The following is an 18,599-nucleotide window of genomic DNA, read 5'->3' as shown; positions in this document are numbered from 1 at the left end:
ACTGCTTGGAATTTTTGAAAGTATGAATGTATTCCTCTACTATTTGCTGTCCTTTCCATTCTCCCTCTCATTTCTACTTCTTGGATTCTCCTTTCTGCCCTTTGTTGTTTCCTCTCCCCCTTCCTTTCACCTTTCTCTCTTTTCTTCTTGCCTTTGCTTTCCTACACTTGCTTTTCTTTTTTACACATTTACTGTATTTTTATATATTTCAAAAGGGATACAGAAAAAGGAGAGGGTAGGGGAAGAAAAATAAACAATTACTCACAGACAACAAGTCTGGAGTCACATGTTATGGGCTGCTTACTGCTCACCTAAAAAGTTTATCCAAGATAACCAAATTGACCAATATGATTCCAAAGTATGTATGAAATTTCCTCCATTTTCCCAATATCGTTTACAGATTTCATCCATTTAAACAGAAGTTGGGGGGAAATGACCTTTGTGCTCTGGATGAGATGAAATAAAAGCTTGTGTTGGTATTTGTATCAAAGTGGAAGAGCGATATGGGCAGATTAGAGGTTTACATATTTATTGGTGTGATTCCCAGTAGATTTGTAAGTCTGGACATGTAAATGTGAGTAAAGGTAAGTTTTGTCTGGCTGTATCTCCAGTATAAGTTACTACATGTTGTATGCTTATGCAGTCGGATAGGAGTATAGTACCATCTAGTGGTTAGTTTGTAGGTTGATTCTGTAGTTCTGGAAGCTATTGAAATTTTTGTATTGTCTTAAATATTTTAATCCAAGGCTTTTGGGGTAAAGATGTTCCCTTCTCTTCCTCCCATCCCCTAGTACAAGGGAGTGGTGAGGGTTGGGTGTTTGTAAAAGTAGCTTAACTCAGAAAAGTTGATTGTAGCACCAAATATCTCAAGGATGTGTTCCCGATGTACCAAATTTACAACAATTTACAAATTTCATATGTTCCAGGGTCTATGGTTGGCTGATTTAGCGGTTGTGATGTGTAGGGAATAAGGGTTAGCTTTAGTGGATCTTTATTTTTAAGCCATACTTTCAGAGTGAGATATGCCTGGGTGACTTTGGATCAAGCGAGCAAGTGGCTTCAGTGGAAGTATTATAGAAGGAATATTTTTTGTTTTAGGATGGTGCATAAGAGATAGTACTTTAACCATGATTTCTTTTTCCTCTCTTTCAGGCACAAAACCTGACTGGCCTGGGTGGATCATATCAGGTAAAATGTTTTAAATTCTGTTGGCTAAAATGTTACCATACATTTTCAAATATTATATTGTTACTGTTACTTCTTTCAGAGTAAATGGGCTATGTAAATAATGTTTGTGTTGTTGTGATAGATTTATTACTCTAGATGGTCAGCGCTCGTCAATTTTGAAGAGTTGCATAAACGCCATATTTACTGCTGGGGAGCTTGCTCCTTTTATTATGACCACCTCACTTGAATCTTAGTGATATTGCATTTGTAATATGAAAGCTCACCAAAATTAAAAAGCAGGTGTAAAAGCTCCTTTATAGCAGCTATCAAGGCAGCATCATCTGCAAACAATAGTATCTTGTACTGTTTACAACCTATAGTTATCCCCTGTATCTGTGTAGACTTATTTTGTCCTACAACTTCATAATAAAGAGTTTCAAAAGACTGCTTTTTTTTACACATTAGATTTTTTTTTTTATTGCAATACACACCCTTTCTCCAAGCCAAGTTGCTCTAATTGTCTGTGACATGCAACACAATACTACTGTTTACTATTTACATATGAACAGCTTGTCACACAGTGTTATATATAATAATAATAATAATAATAGTAATAATAATAATATAAGTTGTTAAATATACATTGTTTACATGTCCATTTTTTATTTTATCAATTGCTTGGACGATTATCTCTTCTTCATACCTAGGTGAATTTTCACTCTTCTGTGTGTGGTATTTATAACTGCAAAACATTTTTACACAGATCATAAGTCACATTTTAGCCCAAAATTTCTTACATTTGCATTTCTTAGTTGAACTTCACCCTGTGTACACAGTAATAGGTGAATGTAATTGAAGTCAACGGCATAGATGCACCGTGCAATGGTTATTCAGTTAGGCAGACTATTAATAAAATATCTAAAACCCAGAGAATGAAACAATTATTTGAGATAAATAAATAGACAGTAGACAGCAATAACAAACAGTGCACTTAAGGTCTCTTTCTTGAGTCAAGCTTATCATAAGAAATCTCATCTTGTTCCATATCTTTTTTGAATAGCAATCAGGACCTGGATGTTCCTACTCCATTTGGCTTCCAAGCTCTTCGTACATCTGCCAGATTTTTGGGTGTTCCCTTGTGGTTTCCACAACTATCCCATTGCTCCTTTTGCCAGACCTCACTACTTAAATACCCAGAACAAGCTGGTTATGATGCAGGATGATATTGCCAACCAGATGCTGTTTGGTACTAGCTAGTAGCAGGGAGGAGTGGTTGAAAAGAAAAAAAGATTTTCCATTCCTACTCCTTTTTCTTGTTTTATACAGTTGTTTTATATATATATATATATATGTAAGATTAGGAACCACTGGCACTCACGTATAAAGCACAAAAATTGCCTGGGTGCAGCCTTCAAAGCAGGGAACCAAAATAGAAAACGAAGAAGCCGCTCTCACAGGACTTATGTACAAAATACAGACTCTTTTTATTTAGTCCACCACTAAATAAAAAGAATCTGTATTTTGTACATAAGTCCTGTGAGAGTGGCTTCTTCGTTTTCTATATATATATATATATATATATATATATATATAGACAGACAGAGTACCGCACACATAGGGACTTTATAGAAAAAACAAAAAATTTATTGAAAATCCGACGTTTCGAGCACCAAACTGTGCTCTTCCTCAGGGACAAACCCTGAGTTTGTCCCTGTCAGGTTTGTCCCTGAGGAAGAGCACAGTTTGGTGCTCGAAACGTCGGATTTTCAATAAATTTTTTGTTTTTTCTATAAAGTCCCTATGTGTGCGGTACTCTGTCTGTCTATTGAATTGTTTGACCAGCACCAAGGGCATTTGCTTCATTTAAAAGGTGTGCTCCTTTTTTGTTTCTGTATATACTGTATATATATATATATATATATATATATATATATATAGCATACAAAAACAGTATACCGCACTCACAGGTCTTAAGGTGAAAAAAAAGACATTTATTAGAATAAGTGACTAACGTTTCGGCTGACACAGCAGCCTTTCTCAAAGTGCAAATGTGATACACAAATCACAAAATACACTACCTTGACAACTGTGATGTTTAATGGGGTGAACATCACAGTTGTCAAGGTAGTACCCCTAACCAGGGAACTTTAACTACCGTTTTTTTTTTTCCTTTTGCTTCTAAACATAGGTTGGACTATGGGAGGTGCAGTTCAGCGTACACCCATGATTTCACTCTCACTTATATCTATGCCATTTTAATTTCTATGTTCGGTTCTAGTCTCTATATCACTGTTTCGGTGGTTCCATGACATCTAATCACTTTTTTCTGTTATTTGTTTTATTTTTTGCTTAATATTTACTGTTTCTTTGTGTGTATACTCCCACTTCATGACGTCATGTAACATTTGGCGCCACTTTTGGGTTTATTTGAGGGATTTGTGTATCACATTTGCACTTTGAGAAAGGCTGCTGTGTCACTTGTTAGTCACTTGTTCTAATAAATTTCTTTTTTTTCACCTTAAGACCTGTGAGTGCGGTATACTGTTTTTGTATGCTGTAAACTTTTTTTGCACTGCACCCAGGCAGATGTACAGTATTGGTTATATGTGAGTGCCTGTTTCCACGAACTTTATATTATATATATTATATATATATATATACAAAATTGAAAGAAAGTCAGCACTCACAATAAATTTGATAAATGTGCCTGGGTGCAGTCCTTAAAAAATCCATAAGATAGCAGTCGTCATGGGGAGGAATATATATATATATATATAGCTGGGGTTAAAAAAAACTACATGTACATTAGATTTAACCTGTTTCTCAAATAATTCCTACCTATTTTATTCTTAACCCCAAATCCCTTTAGTCCCAAGTAACAAATCCCTTTAATAAAAATATCTTTGTTTTTATTTTAAACATAGTAACTATTATTTTGGTCAATTCTTTTATTTTAATTACCTTTAGGGGCAAAGTAGATGCTATTTCCTTATGTAATCCATTCACCTTTCTAACCACATTTTCTTTGATATGATTGTTCCTTAGAAGATAACTTTGAATCTGTGGATTTAAAAAGAACATTTTAAATGTTTGCACATTCCAAATGCTTTATTTTCCTTTTCAATAAATGTAACAGTTAAATACAGGTATAGGACCTATTATCCAGAATGCTCGGGACCAGGGGTTTTCCGGATAAGGGGTCTTTCCGTAATTTGGATCTCCATAACTTAAGTCTGCTAAAAATAATTTAAATATTGAATACACCCAATAGGCTTGTTTTTCCCCCAATGAGGATTAATTATATCTTAGTTGGGATCAAGTACAAGATTCTGTTTTATTTTTACAGAGAAAAAGGAAATCATTTTAAAATATTAAAATTATTTGCTTATAATGGAGCCTATGGGAGATGGACTTTCCATAATTCGGAACTTTCTGGATAATGGGTTTCCGGATAAGGGATCCTATACCTGTATATGGAATTTTAAATTGACGTTTTAACACCCTGCCCTCAGGTGTCTTTTTCTTTATGCGTCTTTGTGCTGGGTTTACTTGGATGGTGCTGGGTTTACTTGGATAGTGCTGGGTTTACTTGGATGGGTTGAACTTGATGGACACTGGTCTTTTTTCAACCCTATGTAACTATGTAACTATGTCTTGTTGACAATCTCTCGTCTTTCCCAATGTTTTTATTTTTATCCATGTGCCTCAATATCCTCCCCATCTTGCTCAGGTTGTACTCTAACCAGAATTTTTTTTTTTTACTTGATAACAGCATTTATGTGGAATTCACTTGTAAAAAATAAACAAGATGTGCCTCAATCCACTACAGCAATTATTTATTTTTTAAAACTGCTCACCATTTAAACTCCATGGATCGGGTGCACTTCACCCAAAAACCTGCGTTTAAACTCAGAGCCACTCAGCTGAAAGAGAAAAGTTCCTCATTCACAAATATACAAGAGCAGCCTGCTTATTGGATAGATTCAGTGACCCGGGTGTTCCTGCTCCGAGTCCCATGCTAAGGGAGACACAATTATACCATGAAGTTGCTCTTACCGGCATTTATGAAGGCTTTACGTGCTGATAGACATCTTTTGTTGGACAAGAAATCGGGTAGTGATAGGGTCATTATTGGAGATAAGGGTAAAGATACCACTTTGGTTAAAGATCAACATGTTCCCGTTTTTGTGACTTCTTATAGTAGGCAATTTTATAGGGTTAAAAACATTATCCAAAATTTATTGCCCATTCTGCATAATGATCCTCAACTCTCTCCGATTGTGGCTGATGGATGTAAGTTTGTTTCCCGTAGGGCTCCCACCTTGGGAAACTATCTATCTCCGGCTGTTTTAACTCCTAGATTGACCAAATCAACATGGCTTACTACTTGGGGTACTTATCCCTGTGGGGCACAGAGATGCGTTACGTGTACATATATCAAGCGCTCTACTACTTTTAAAAGCACTGTAACAAATAGACAATTCGATATGTGGTTTTACGCTAACTGTAATACGCATCATGTGGTATACTTATTGACTTGTGGTGCTTGTCAGTCTCAGTATGTGGGCTGCACAATTCGTCCTCTAAAAAACAGGATGCGAGAACATATAGGGCACATTGTTGCAAAGAATAGATACAATCCTGTCTCTAGACACTTTCTTGAGTGTTGTAAGGGTGAAGTAACTATGTTGCAAATCCAGGTAATTGAGTATTTCCGGACGAGCGATGCAGTGATACGTGGACTAAGCTTTTACGTAAGGAGGTTAAATAGATTTTTGTACTAGGCACGCACAAACCGAATGGGTTAAATTCTATTTTTGACATTAATTGCTATATTCCCTCCAAGTGAGCTTGTTAGGAATGTTCAGTATACTTTGTTGTTTTTTCATTTTCGTTTGCCTTTTCTTTTCTTCTTTTTTTCTCTTTATTTGATTGTGGTTTTATATCATGTGATGTTACTAATTAAGGGGCTATTTAAACTCTGTGTGCAAGTTGAGAAGTAAGCCTATGATTAAGTGCGCATGCACGAAACGCGTTTTATGAGGGTTTTATGAATATGAATAAAGACTACTTTTTATTAGACTTCCTGGCTGTCCCAGGTGTTTTGTTAGCCTCTTTGAAAATTTCGATTGATCTCCTCAGGCTACGGGTTCTGGGCACTGAGCACCCAGACCACACAGCGACAGCGGTGAGTTATACTGCACTGTTTGACTTTTCATTTGGAACTGCAGCTAGATGCACCCAGCGGCAGGCCCGGGGTATATACACCCGGGTCATTATAATTTTTAGGTACTGCATTTTTGCTAATGCATTTTACTATCTAATTAGTTATTTGTTTAAACTCCCTAATTAACATCTGGGTGCAGTATGTGCACATTTTAGTTTGATATGTCTACTTATCTATTTACCTTTTTTTCATTTATTTAGTATTTAGGTTTGTTTTGGTGTTATAAGGGAGACACAATTGACAAGAATTTCACACTGCAGCAGTACACTCAGGGTTGATGCCAGGATCGCAATCAATAAATTTTAAAATTAATCAATCTTTATTGACATGTCTGCTAAAAAACAGCCCAAGGTCTGTCGTGTTTTGTGGCTTAACACTTCCTCAGAAACCTCAACCAACACTGTAGTGCCAATACTAGTGCCAGAGTCTCCATTGCACCATGTTCCTAGGTGGGGCACACACAGATGACAAAACAAGTGTGTTTCATCTTGTGACTTCTTTAGAGCTACAGTCCCTGACACAGTGGTAACGTTTATGGTGCACCCATATCTACATTGCTTTAAATTTATGTTTATTGATGATGCATTTTTGTTGCACAGTTGGTAAGTGCATTGAATATTGTTATTGTTGAGAAATGCTGACAGCAAAAAGGAAATTGCCCATGGACATGTACTGTATCCCCTTTCCCTCCAGCTAAGTTATGAATTGTGCGCACCATTCATGGAAAGGAGAGTTGCAGTGTAGCAACTGTGCCTTGGGTGCACCTGTCCTAGTACTAGGAGCATGCATTGCACATAAAATAGAATGAGATGTGTGTGCTTCAAAACACTTTTATAAAAAACCTGATTATTGCCAAGAAAAAAAAGATTCTGATAGTACCAGGTGTAAAGCATCCTCGGTTTTACTTTGATTCATACGATACGCTTGTGAAATGTCACTCAAAGGCAGAGGCATGAAACGCAATGTATAATTCCTGTGGATATTGAAATGATAACATTGAAAAAATTAGATGCTTCATTACAAAAATTCTATCAGATTGTTAAGATGGGTTATGCACAGGGAACCACTGGCCTACAAGAGTACCAGAGGTTGCTCAGTGGGGCTCCAGACTAGGACAATTCCTATTTTTATTTGCACCATAGGCCAACATAACATATACAACAATTTAAAGAGGCTAAAATTACATTAATTTTTCAGTAAACGCTCAGTGACAAATTGTTACATACAGCAGAATGTTGTCCATAGCAAGCTACATTTTTATACATATTCCTGTTTATTTAAGAATACAAGCAATCAAATTATAAAGTATGTTTAGGGCAGTGGCACACAGGGAGACACATATACATTCCCCCGGTGATTTACATTCTTGCCGGTGAGATTTGTCGCCTGCTGTAGTGAATATTTATCTTTATTATCTTTATTTTATATATTTTATTATATTTTAACTATTCTCCCCGCCATGCCACCCCACCTGCAAGAATGTAAATCACCGGTGGAATGTATACACATCGCTTGCCCAAAGTTGCCTCGCAAGGAAACTTTGTAATGACTTTGGGAAACCGAATCGATGCATATGCCATCCCACTGGCGATTTACATTCTTGCTGGTGGCATGGCATATCGGGGAGAATAGTTGCCACTGCCCTTAAACTTATCCAGAGATTCTAAAGACACAGTACCCTACAATGGCTAAATTATCATAACAAATAAAAGATTTCATGTTAGTTTCACAGAAATTTTCATTAAAAGCATGGGCAGAACTTTTTTTTCAGCATATGTTTCCTGTTATTTGTTCATGTTAAAAAAGGTGTATATAGTTGTGTATACTGCCCCTCTAATATAAGCTGGAGACCTGGACCCACTATTAAGTTTTCCGGTTAAACCCCCTCCTTGATTTAATCTTTGTTCAGCCCCCTTCTTTAGCTTATAACATGGAAATATACAGTAATTGTATTCATCCATAGTTCCATGAATATGTTTTTCACATTAATCTCCCCTAAATGACCTTCAAGCTGGGATTTCAGGTGCATCTATAGACCAAATGACCATTCTACCCCAATTTTACGCCAAGTGGAATTCAAATCAAGCAGCCACACACCTTGGCTCCATACAGGGGGTGCTACATTAATTCATACACCCTTGGTTCATTTTCTCTAAGTAGAAAAAATATATTTGTACTAATTATACTTGAAATTTTGACCTGGGAGCCATATTTCAAGACAGCCATTATATATCCTTTAGGTGCTGTTTTGTGGAAAGCCCTGCATTGATTAAAATACAGGCACTAGCCTACTTGAAGTTACATAGGGTGTCACTGTTTTCCTTATGAAAAAGGTATTGCCACTTCCACTCCACAGTGGAAGTGGCAGACATCAGAGAATCTACAACATTGGTACTTTCTAAAACCTTTGTGCTAGAATGTAAATTCTCCAATACCTGGCATTTACTGTATATGCAAAAATATCCATAAGATAAATGGAAGTGCATTCTGCAGTATTCTCCAGAGTGGGTTAGTAATCCTATGGAGTTTAGATTATTTTGAACTGACAGTTTATTCTTTTCATTTTTCTTTGACTTATTGACAAAAAATATATTATTTTTTAAATATAAAATACCTTGGCTTTTTTGTTCTACAAGTAAGGTAAAAATGCTTCATCACTGACCTTTCCAATGCATGGCCTAAAGTAAGAAATCCATTCGCTGTTGTATTATTTTTGTCCCATGTAATCATCCTGCAATAAATTAAAAGTAAACAGTATTATAAACTTTAAATAATAGCAGCGAAATGGACAATTTATGAAACAGTGATTTTACATTTGTTTTAATTTTTTAAACATCAGTAATTTGCAAAAGAAAAAATACAAATTTTTTATCCAAAGGCTTTGTTTCATGTCTCATGTTTTACTCTGTGCTAGCTAGGGTTTATTATGTTTTCATAAGATCAAATGGCAAAAAGGAATCAAACAGCTCCAGGCAGTGTAAGCACTTGAGAAAGGGCTCTGCCCGAAACATGTAGTGTGCTGACACTGCCATATAAATTCACTGCAGTTTTCAAATGCTGCCTGGAGCTGTTTGATTCCTTTTTGCCTTTTGATCTTATGATATACTGTTGGGGTGGCTCACAGACACCTGGAATCCGCAGCCGTATACTTCTGACTATTTGTGCTGAACTATAACCCAAACATTTTTATTATGTTTTCCACTCTCATTGTTAAAAAACATTACTTTTATTACCTAAACAAAAGGACTACCAGGACAGTTGGGTTGACCATTTTTTGTGGGCTGATTTTGCCCAGAATGCCATCATGACCTCATGAATTACATTCAATGGCCTGTATCCTGCTTACCTCCCTTCTGTTTTCCCTAAGGTTAATGCTTCTGCAGTAGAATCTCTAGTTTATGACTTCAACTGTTTGGTCTTAGGTACATCAAGCCCTAACTAAATTGGTTTCCGAAGGGCCCACCACAAGACTTAAGACCATAGACCCACTGTTCAAAATATTTTTCCTCCTCTTCTCACTCAAACAGCTAAGTCTTTTTTCTGTAGGTATTATAATCTATCCTACCATCTAAGAATGAAACAAGCCAAATGGTTATGAGCAAGAGGGCCAACTGACACTTGGGTCAACTGGGAGTTTTCCTGGTATCCTGGTGGGCCAGTTTGACACTGTATTGCAATTATCAAAGGTTTTCACACTTGTTTTTTGTTGTACCTTGGCAGCACCTTCAAAGCATTGTGGGGGAAGGTACCGTAATATCTCCTTGCTATTTTATTTTTCAAGTTTTTTTTAAACAGTCAAATTTCTGCAGACTAATTTAAAATGAATAACACTGTGTGATTTTCATTGCAATCAAGTTTATTCTGTTGCCACAAAAACCTCAAATGTAAAAAAATAATAAATCACCATATATGCTGCTTTGACCTTATAAATGTATTCCCAGAGCAGCTATATCTATTGTCATTCTTCATTTTACTGGAAAATGTCTACCAAATGAACAATTAGCCTCATACCTTGCATCATACCCATTTGCAAAAAAATGATGTCATTGACAAATTACTGATAAAGATCTATAGAATAAGCTCATTATTGCAAGAAGCAACTTGTTTTAAATTCATTATAATAAAATATACTAATTGCTAACCTAAGTTGTGTATTAAGTTGTAAGGCTTTTGCTAGATGTTTGGCACCACTGTCCCCCATACCGTTACCACTAATATCAATCTTTCGGAGGTTGTTTTTCTTTCCTAAGGCATTTAGGAGAATGTTTATTTCTGATTTCAGCCTGGAGTCAGCCAGTGACAGAGATTCAATTGTCTGTATAAAAAAGATAGGAAATATATCAGTGAGATCCTACATTTATATAGATTTATGCCAGAGGATATATATTTTATCAATTTAGCATCTACAGAGAAACTTGGTGATTATATAATATTTTGTAATATATTTTATTGCTTTTAATGGCTTTCTTTTCCTCTGTTTGTACTTGTGTCTTCAGGGAAAAAAAACATAGGAAGTGTATTTTTATCTCTGTAATAAGAGTTTTCCATTTTAGAATGGTACTCTTGACTAGTTACTATTTTTACTTGGAAAGCATGGGTGAAGGCCTGTAATAAATCATTCTTTAAATCATTCCATTGGATAAGGGGGAAAATTAAACTAGATCATATTTTAAAATGTAAATTAAAGGGACAATCTACAGGCAAGTTTTTTCCTTTCCTTATGATTGTGTCTTAGCATAAATTAAGATGTTTATCATGCACTACATCATTTAATTTTATAAATACTAAATTCTTTTTAAAAAGCTCATCACTAATTTGCTGCCTTTATATTGCATCAAATTTGTAAGGTCCATATTAAAATTTTAAATCTTTATTTTATTCAAAACTAATGAATCGTGAAATCATTTTACACAACACAACTGGTTTTATTTATAGTAGAACCTAAATATGATGCTCCAGACTTGTGCCCATAGATGATAATGATGGAGAAGAGTGCAAAATGCAAAAAATATGGAGGTTTAGGCTTGATTTCTGACCTTGCACCCTGCCCAGCAAACAGTAAATGATACTAAGTCACTAACGCTCTTCTGCTGATGTTATAGGACTTGGTTATACTGCCTAATGCAACAGTTAATGCTAGTTGTAGGTGATGGACAAATCCATGAGAATGTGGGCCTCAAGGGGGAGTATATGCAGTAGAGGCATGCACCATATTGTTCTGGTCCATTCAACATAATTGAAATATTCAGGTCTTCTGGTGTTCCTCCACTGGTAACAAATGCTCTTTTAAAAGAAACATACAATACTGCACGTAAAATAAATCAGGAGGATAAAATCTAACCATTGTAACATAACAGTACTTGGCTAGGTTTGTAGGTGGATGTCTGTTTGTTGCTAACAGAAGCGGGGCCTGTCATATAACAGGTGGCTGCTTGCTACACTTAAGTGATGGCTTTTACTAAAAACTTACACAGTCTTCATCTTGAATTAGTTGGACAATTCGGTGAATGATGTCAGCCACAGCAGTGCTAAAAAAAAGATAGAAAATACATTAATTTCTACAAATTTCTACAGATATAGGACCAAGGGTATTCCAGATAAGAGGTCTTTCTGTAATTTGGATCTTCATACCTTAAGTCTGCTAAAAAATAAAAAAAACATTAATTAAAACCGAATAGGTTTGTTTTGCATCCAATAAGGATTAATTATATCTTAGTTGGGATCAAGTACAAGGTACTGTTTTATTATTACAGAGAAAAAGGAAATCAATCTTAAAAATCTGAATTATTTGCTGGAAATGGAATCTATGGGAGAAAGGCTTTCCGTAATTCGGAGTTACCTGTACAGAGTAACAAGTAGTCTTTTATATGATAACACAAACGTTGATAATGAAGAGGATATTGCTGCATTTAAACTGGAATTTGAAGTAGTTTGAGACCAAGAGAAATAAGTGAGATAGAATACATTTTAAAGGCACACACAGGACTGTGATGCCAGTGGAGAAAATTACGTGCGGCTTCGGGTTTCTCAAGTAGCCCAAAGTTTATTGCAAGGCAACTTCTGGCTACTTTGGAGAGCCAAAGCTCTTATGTTTGAGTATGTGTACTCAAGTTTCAGTACATTATTTACCCTTATTGCCGGTGGGAAAGCACTTACAGGAGCTACATGGTGGCCATACACAGGCAGAGTTCAGTTTGGGTACTTCAGACTGATTCGGCAACTTATCTACCATCATCTACCATCACCCCACGTTATCAAAGAACCCCAGATGTCACATGATGTTTTGGAAAGTCCAAAACTCCTGTTATGGCAAGAGGTCAAGCGTCAGAAGAAGCTTCACGAAAGATGAACAGATAACAATGGGAACATTGGACTCTGATTGGACAAGATATGGGGGCAATGGGGGCTATTGGAAATCCCCCACTGAAGGGTATTGGTTCCCCACCGGTGTGGGGATTTCTGATTTCAAGAACGAGGTGGTGTTTTTGCGTAATTTAACCCAATTTTGGGCCTGACAGTCATGGTAATGCAGATTTGTTATACAGACAGTAGCCAATGAGTAGGGCTGAGGTAAGGAAAGACTGGATTAAAACAAAAACTCGGCTCTGCAATAGCGCTCTCTGCTATAGCGATGTTGCCCCTCTGGACACACTCTTACACTAAAATTGTAAGTGAATATAGGGCCGCATTGAGGCTACTGCCTCAGGTGTCAGCAGCACCAGGATTCTGAATGTAATAAAAAAGTAATTCCAGCAAAACTTTGCAGGTAAGTAGTCTAGAGTAAAAATGCCTTTTAAATTTCTCAGGATGACCACCAGTAACAGATTTCAGTCCAGAAATGCACATTTGAGCATGCTACCTGTATTTTAGGTGAATGGCTGGCAACACGGGCACTTTTTCACCTACCAAAATACAGTGGGAGAGAAAACCTATGTGCTACATGTTTTAGATCACATGCAACATGAGAATTTTATAGAGTAAACCACTCCCTCTCAATTTGGTACCTGGGTAAATGGGAAAAATGGGAAGCTTGGAAAATGACAACATTGGCAGGCAACTTACTAGCTGTTAAATTAGTTAATCTGTTACCATGTATGCCCATTCACAACTAATAGCATATATGGGAGAATAGCATTATTGGGCTCAGTCTTTTAAAATCCACTCTGAATAATACAGCTACAGTATAGCACAATAGATTTAATACTTGTAAAATATAACAGTACAATTATGGGATCCATTATTCTTAAATCTGTTATCCAGAACATGAACATGCAGTGTTTAAGTAAATTCATTCTGTATCACATAGCAATAGCCACATTTATAAACTCAGTGGAACGCTTTAGATCAATACTGATTCTTGATTAAATGTTGTTAAGTCATTCATCTGAAGTATTACTTTATTTTAACTATTGTATTTTACTCACCCAGATTTAATGTTAAAATTTTTTCCCAATGAGACATGCTTTATGGATTTACTTCGGCCAACTGATAAAATCAGTGTTACCATATCAGAATCAAACCCTGTAGAATGAAAAACAGATGTGTAAATTAGAATGTAGTTGCCACATTTAGAAATTTCTAAAACATACAGAGGTTTATTTTTTAGTGTAGTGTGCTCCTTTAATGACTTTTAACATTTGCTATAGTATACATAATAATTGTTGGTAGTGGGTAATTTAAGTTACATGCAACGTTTTTCTTCTACAACACAGCTCCAGTTGGTCATTTTTCTTTGAGATTAGAGAGCAGAGAATCTACTTTTTATACCACGCCCATTAATTACTGGTGAAGCTAAACAGACCTCACATATCTTTTTTTTTTTTATAACCCTCTGTACTGCTTCATAGAGAATTCTGGGAGAGAATACCAGCAATCATTCTATATATACAGCACCTTTTACTTTTCAAACCTTGTTATAGCTGCCCCTTATGCAGCATATAAGAAATAAACAACCAGCACCAAGGGACTTGTCCCTTCATTTGGAATACTTACATTTCGGCACATATACAAATGCAAAGTGCACATAAATACCCTCTTCCAACAATAGTGCAAAGGTTAGTGACTTCATGTGAACATATTTACCCTCATTACTTACTAACATACACATTACACTAAAAAGTGTAATAAATATTTAAATAGAAAATAAACAGTTTAATAAATAGTGTTTAAATCATATGCAGATGGTGATGTAATTGCTTAAAACGTTCGTCCCCTATATAAGAAACCATTATTAACCTTTTGTAATAATGACTTTCCTTTGGCCAGGTTGGAGCTGCAGAGTGCCATTGAGTTCCTATGGGAGGCTCCAAAAACATGCACAGAAGGATCAAAGTCGGAAAGTTTCTCTCCCCGTTTATGATCGTTCAGATACAAAAATGTCATGACTTTCGGAATGCCAAATGATATTATCGTGACATTTCCGATTTTTTCAAAAGCATTTTTGTGACATTTCTGATCATCAGAAATTATTGTATCTAATCCAAATTTTACCCATTTTGGGATTCAAACTCGTACTTTGATGAATCTACCCTGTACAATAGAGTATTTTGAATATTTTCAATGTATTAACTAAAATTGTTAGCTAAGGATTGGCCACAGAAGGGTTAATATGATCACATGATGTCATTACCCTTTGCACTGTGCGGGGGGAGGGTATATACAGTAAGTGTATATATATTATGCTTTACTTTAGGAGAATTCCATCTGACCATGCAGAAATGTATTCTGAAGTGATTACAATTGTTAAATAAAATCTTTGGGTGTGCATTGATTCAAAAATTGTTTCAAAAATATATGCAAATTACAGATAATAATGGGTGTAACATAAGCAGTATTCCTACTTTTTACTTAAGCAAAATTCTAGCAGCGTAACCAGAATTTCACATACGTACGTATACCAAACAGTTATTTACTTGGTACCTACCATTATTGGATAAATCAAGGCTGCTCAGTGAGTTTATATCGAAGATCATGTCTTGTATCACCTGGGCACCTGATGACCGGAGCTATATTTGCAACAACATGCAGTTTGTTTATAAAAGCAATGATTAATTGTTTATTCATTTATTTGACTAGGGCAGAAACATAGATTGATGCTAATAATCATCTGGTCTTTTTTGAAAACTATAAAAATATATTCAAACAAACACTAGGGCACAACATAACATTTTAAGAGCAGCCATACATATTATGATTATTATGCATTACCACTTTGGCTATTCACATGGAGCATATGGATTTACAAGGGGCTATCAAAAGATGCAAGTACCGATCCAGGGACCTTATCCTGCTGCTAATCCTGTGCCTCCTGCACCCATCAGTCCAAATGGTTCTATTGCTTCCCAATACCATTTTCCAAATCCCAAGGTGTTCACCTTAAAATCCAAGACTTACACCTTTGAACAGATTGAGGTTGATGTATTTATTTCCTCAGATCCCAAAACTGTTTGTCCTTTACAGAACAAACTCTGTTACCTCTCCCCATCTCCCTGCAGTTGTCTCATGCGGTCCAAAAGAGTTCAGTCATCATTCATTCCAAAGCTTGTGGTGCTTTACTGACTCTGCTTTTACTAAAGACAAAAGCATTTCTGTTCAACTTTAGGGGCCACTGGAGGTCCTGTAGATTTAATGATGGCTTTCTTGGAGATAATAAACTCTACACTTTTGGAAACTATTGATTTTGATGTTGTTTCCTTTCCATTATTCCCTCTTATTCTTATTGGATCTTATGTCCAAGTCTGGTTTCAAAATAGGCCCAAAAAGCCCCCCCACCAGCCCAATAAATAGCGAATGTTTAGGCATCTTACAGCAGCCCCTCTGGCATTTGCCAGAACACACCGATTTCCAGTCCGTGCCTGCTTATATCTCTTAACAGTCACTATCTCTGGCAATATTCCTCTGATCTGACTGAAAGTACTATATTTTCAGTATCATGAATTTTAAGGTATTAAATGAAAAGGGTCAAATATTCTTCCATCACATTGAATTTCTGATTGCCCTATATACTCACTTTACTCAGTTTGTAGCAATCTACTTTGACAATATTCGCATTTGTTCAGCATCCAGATGAACCATATGTAAAGGTTTTCATACTTACCAGCTGTTTGCAAAACTTGAAAAACTTAGAAGCAGATGCTTCTGAAACTGTTATAGGAACTATTTTGTCCCAAAGATTAGGATCTGACCATGTTTGTCTAAATTGGCAACTTTTGGATAATGTGAATCTGTTACATAGGTTTATTTATCCAAGCCTTATTTTATTCAGACCATATGAGATAAAAACACCTCTGCACACCAAAATAACCAGACTTCTGCAAGCTAGGTGAGCTCTTTTCTTCTCCACCTTCAGTTTTCACATAATTTACAGATTTGGAACCCAAAATCTTAAATCAGATGCTCTCTCTCATGTTTTTATTGATGACAATCCTTGTGTAAATGTACTGAATACTATTTTATAGCAATAGCAGTATTGGGGAGCTCAACTCTCGTTAACTTACCCAAATGGGTATCAGGTGCAAATACTGGAAGAACCTCACCTTGCATGGGGGTCAATATCCAACAGCAAATTGCATTGCATTGTTGTAATTAACCATGCTATCACTGGAGTAGGGGAGGTTTTCTCTATCCCCACCCATTTCACAACCTTTATAACTTGAACACTAAATAGTGCACCATTAGCTTGAGGAAGGGTCCGGAGGGGCCCGAAACGTTGCTCTTGTTGCTCTCAAACTACTTTCTAAAGTAGTGTTATCCTTGTCAACGTCAAATGATTTTCAACACAAAGCTGGGTTCCTGCTCTTTAAGGATACAATTTTTATCACAGATTCTTTAATTTGAAGACATGGCAGGCCAAATGGGGGTGTGTAAAACCACAGACCAAAAGACTTAGGGGTATATTTATCATACTGTGTAAAAAGTGGAGTGAAACATTACCGGTGATGTTAGTCAGAGCAGGCAATAAGATGCTATTGAAATCTAATTGCTGATTGGTTGCCCTGGGCAACATCACCGGTAATGCTTCACTCCACTTTTTACACAGCATGATAAATATACCCCTAAATAAAGTTTGTTTGTTTCAGGAGAATTCTGCTTACTGTTAAGGCTCTCATGTAAAACCTCCTGGTCTCCTTTATCCTCCTCCAGTTCCAGAGAGACCTTGAGGTTCAATCTATATACTTTATCATTGATCTCTCTTCATCAAGACAAATGAAGACAATGTTTAGGATTATTGATTGACTATCTAAGACTATCCATAATTTGTTCCTCTTCCTGTGGTTCCTGCTGTTTTGGCCATCATTGAAGTCTTTATTAGAGAAATCATGTGTCACATTCCCTGATAAACTGGAACAATAAAGGACCAGCAGGACTAATTTAAACTGTAGTAAATCATAGAAAATATTAAGCATCCTATATTATGTTTTGTGTTAATAAACAGATCAGATACCTCACAATCACTAAGATCCATATGCAGATTTCTGATTTTATCATTTGTTGACAATCCATGTAAAATCTCTCTATAAAAGAAAGAAAAAAAGCAAAAATCATTAACATTGTAATAAAAATTCTGCATTATAAATTGCTTTAAAACTGCTTTTATCTTATGATATGAAATATGATATGATTAATTTGCATTTACAATATTTTATTTATATACAAAAAGGTAATATTAAAGGTCAATTTGTTTTAAAAATGTTTTTTTACATACCTTAACATTTCTGAAGGTATTTTTGTTCCAGACAAATTGAGATGCTTAAGGGCCAAGGTCTTGCTAAAAAATTGTGAAACTTCAGGAGGAATATCTTTGATTTTTCTTTTACAGGAAAAAAAAACAATTTAAAGAATTATACTAAGAAACTGAACTTCACCATTTAGCAAACTCTGGAATGCCTGATCCTAAAGAGGTAATTCAACTTTAAGTTAATTTTTAGTATGTTGTCTAATGGCCAGTTCTAAGTAACTTCTAAGTAACTTTTCAAATTGTCTTCATTATTTTATTGTATTGTACTGTGGGGCTACAATTTTTTTGTTATTGTTAATTTAGATTATTTATTTTATTATTCAGGCCCTCGCCTATAAATATGCTAGTCTCTCATTCAAACCACTCCCTGGTTGCTAAGGTATTTTGAACCCTAGCAACCAGATAACTGCTTAAATTTCAAACTGGAGAGTTGCTAAATAAAAAGTGAAATAATAAACAAATAATAAG

At 35.7% G+C, this 18,599-nt stretch overlaps 1 protein-coding gene across 1 annotated transcript in view; it reads right to left on the bottom strand.

Moving 5' to 3' along the window:
- Nucleotides 1–1,808: 1,808 nt before the first annotated feature.
- The window catches only part of LOC100491722 (F-actin-uncapping protein LRRC16A), a 53,590-nt gene continuing 36,799 nt past the window's right edge, over nucleotides 1,809–18,599 (bottom strand). The window contains exons 16-25 of the mRNA XM_031900708.1: nucleotides 18,099–18,203; nucleotides 17,838–17,907; nucleotides 15,318–15,399; nucleotides 13,819–13,915; nucleotides 11,865–11,922; nucleotides 10,537–10,709; nucleotides 9,057–9,125; nucleotides 7,274–7,367; nucleotides 4,129–4,227; nucleotides 1,809–1,909 (exon numbers count right to left, since the gene is read on the bottom strand). Of these exons, the coding sequence (XP_031756568.1) occupies nucleotides 1,904–1,909; nucleotides 4,129–4,227; nucleotides 7,274–7,367; nucleotides 9,057–9,125; nucleotides 10,537–10,709; nucleotides 11,865–11,922; nucleotides 13,819–13,915; nucleotides 15,318–15,399; nucleotides 17,838–17,907; nucleotides 18,099–18,203 (853 nt within the window). The 3' untranslated portion in view covers nucleotides 1,809–1,903. The remainder of the gene's footprint in view (nucleotides 1,910–4,128; nucleotides 4,228–7,273; nucleotides 7,368–9,056; nucleotides 9,126–10,536; nucleotides 10,710–11,864; nucleotides 11,923–13,818; nucleotides 13,916–15,317; nucleotides 15,400–17,837; nucleotides 17,908–18,098; nucleotides 18,204–18,599) is intronic.

The sequence above is a fragment of the Xenopus tropicalis genome, chromosome 4 (genome assembly GCF_000004195.4).
Source record: "Xenopus tropicalis strain Nigerian chromosome 4, UCB_Xtro_10.0, whole genome shotgun sequence".
NCBI classification, from domain to species: Eukaryota; Metazoa; Chordata; class Amphibia; order Anura; family Pipidae; genus Xenopus; species Xenopus tropicalis.
Note: the sequence above shows the minus strand (reverse complement) of the source record. Positions and strands in the feature narration are given on the sequence as shown.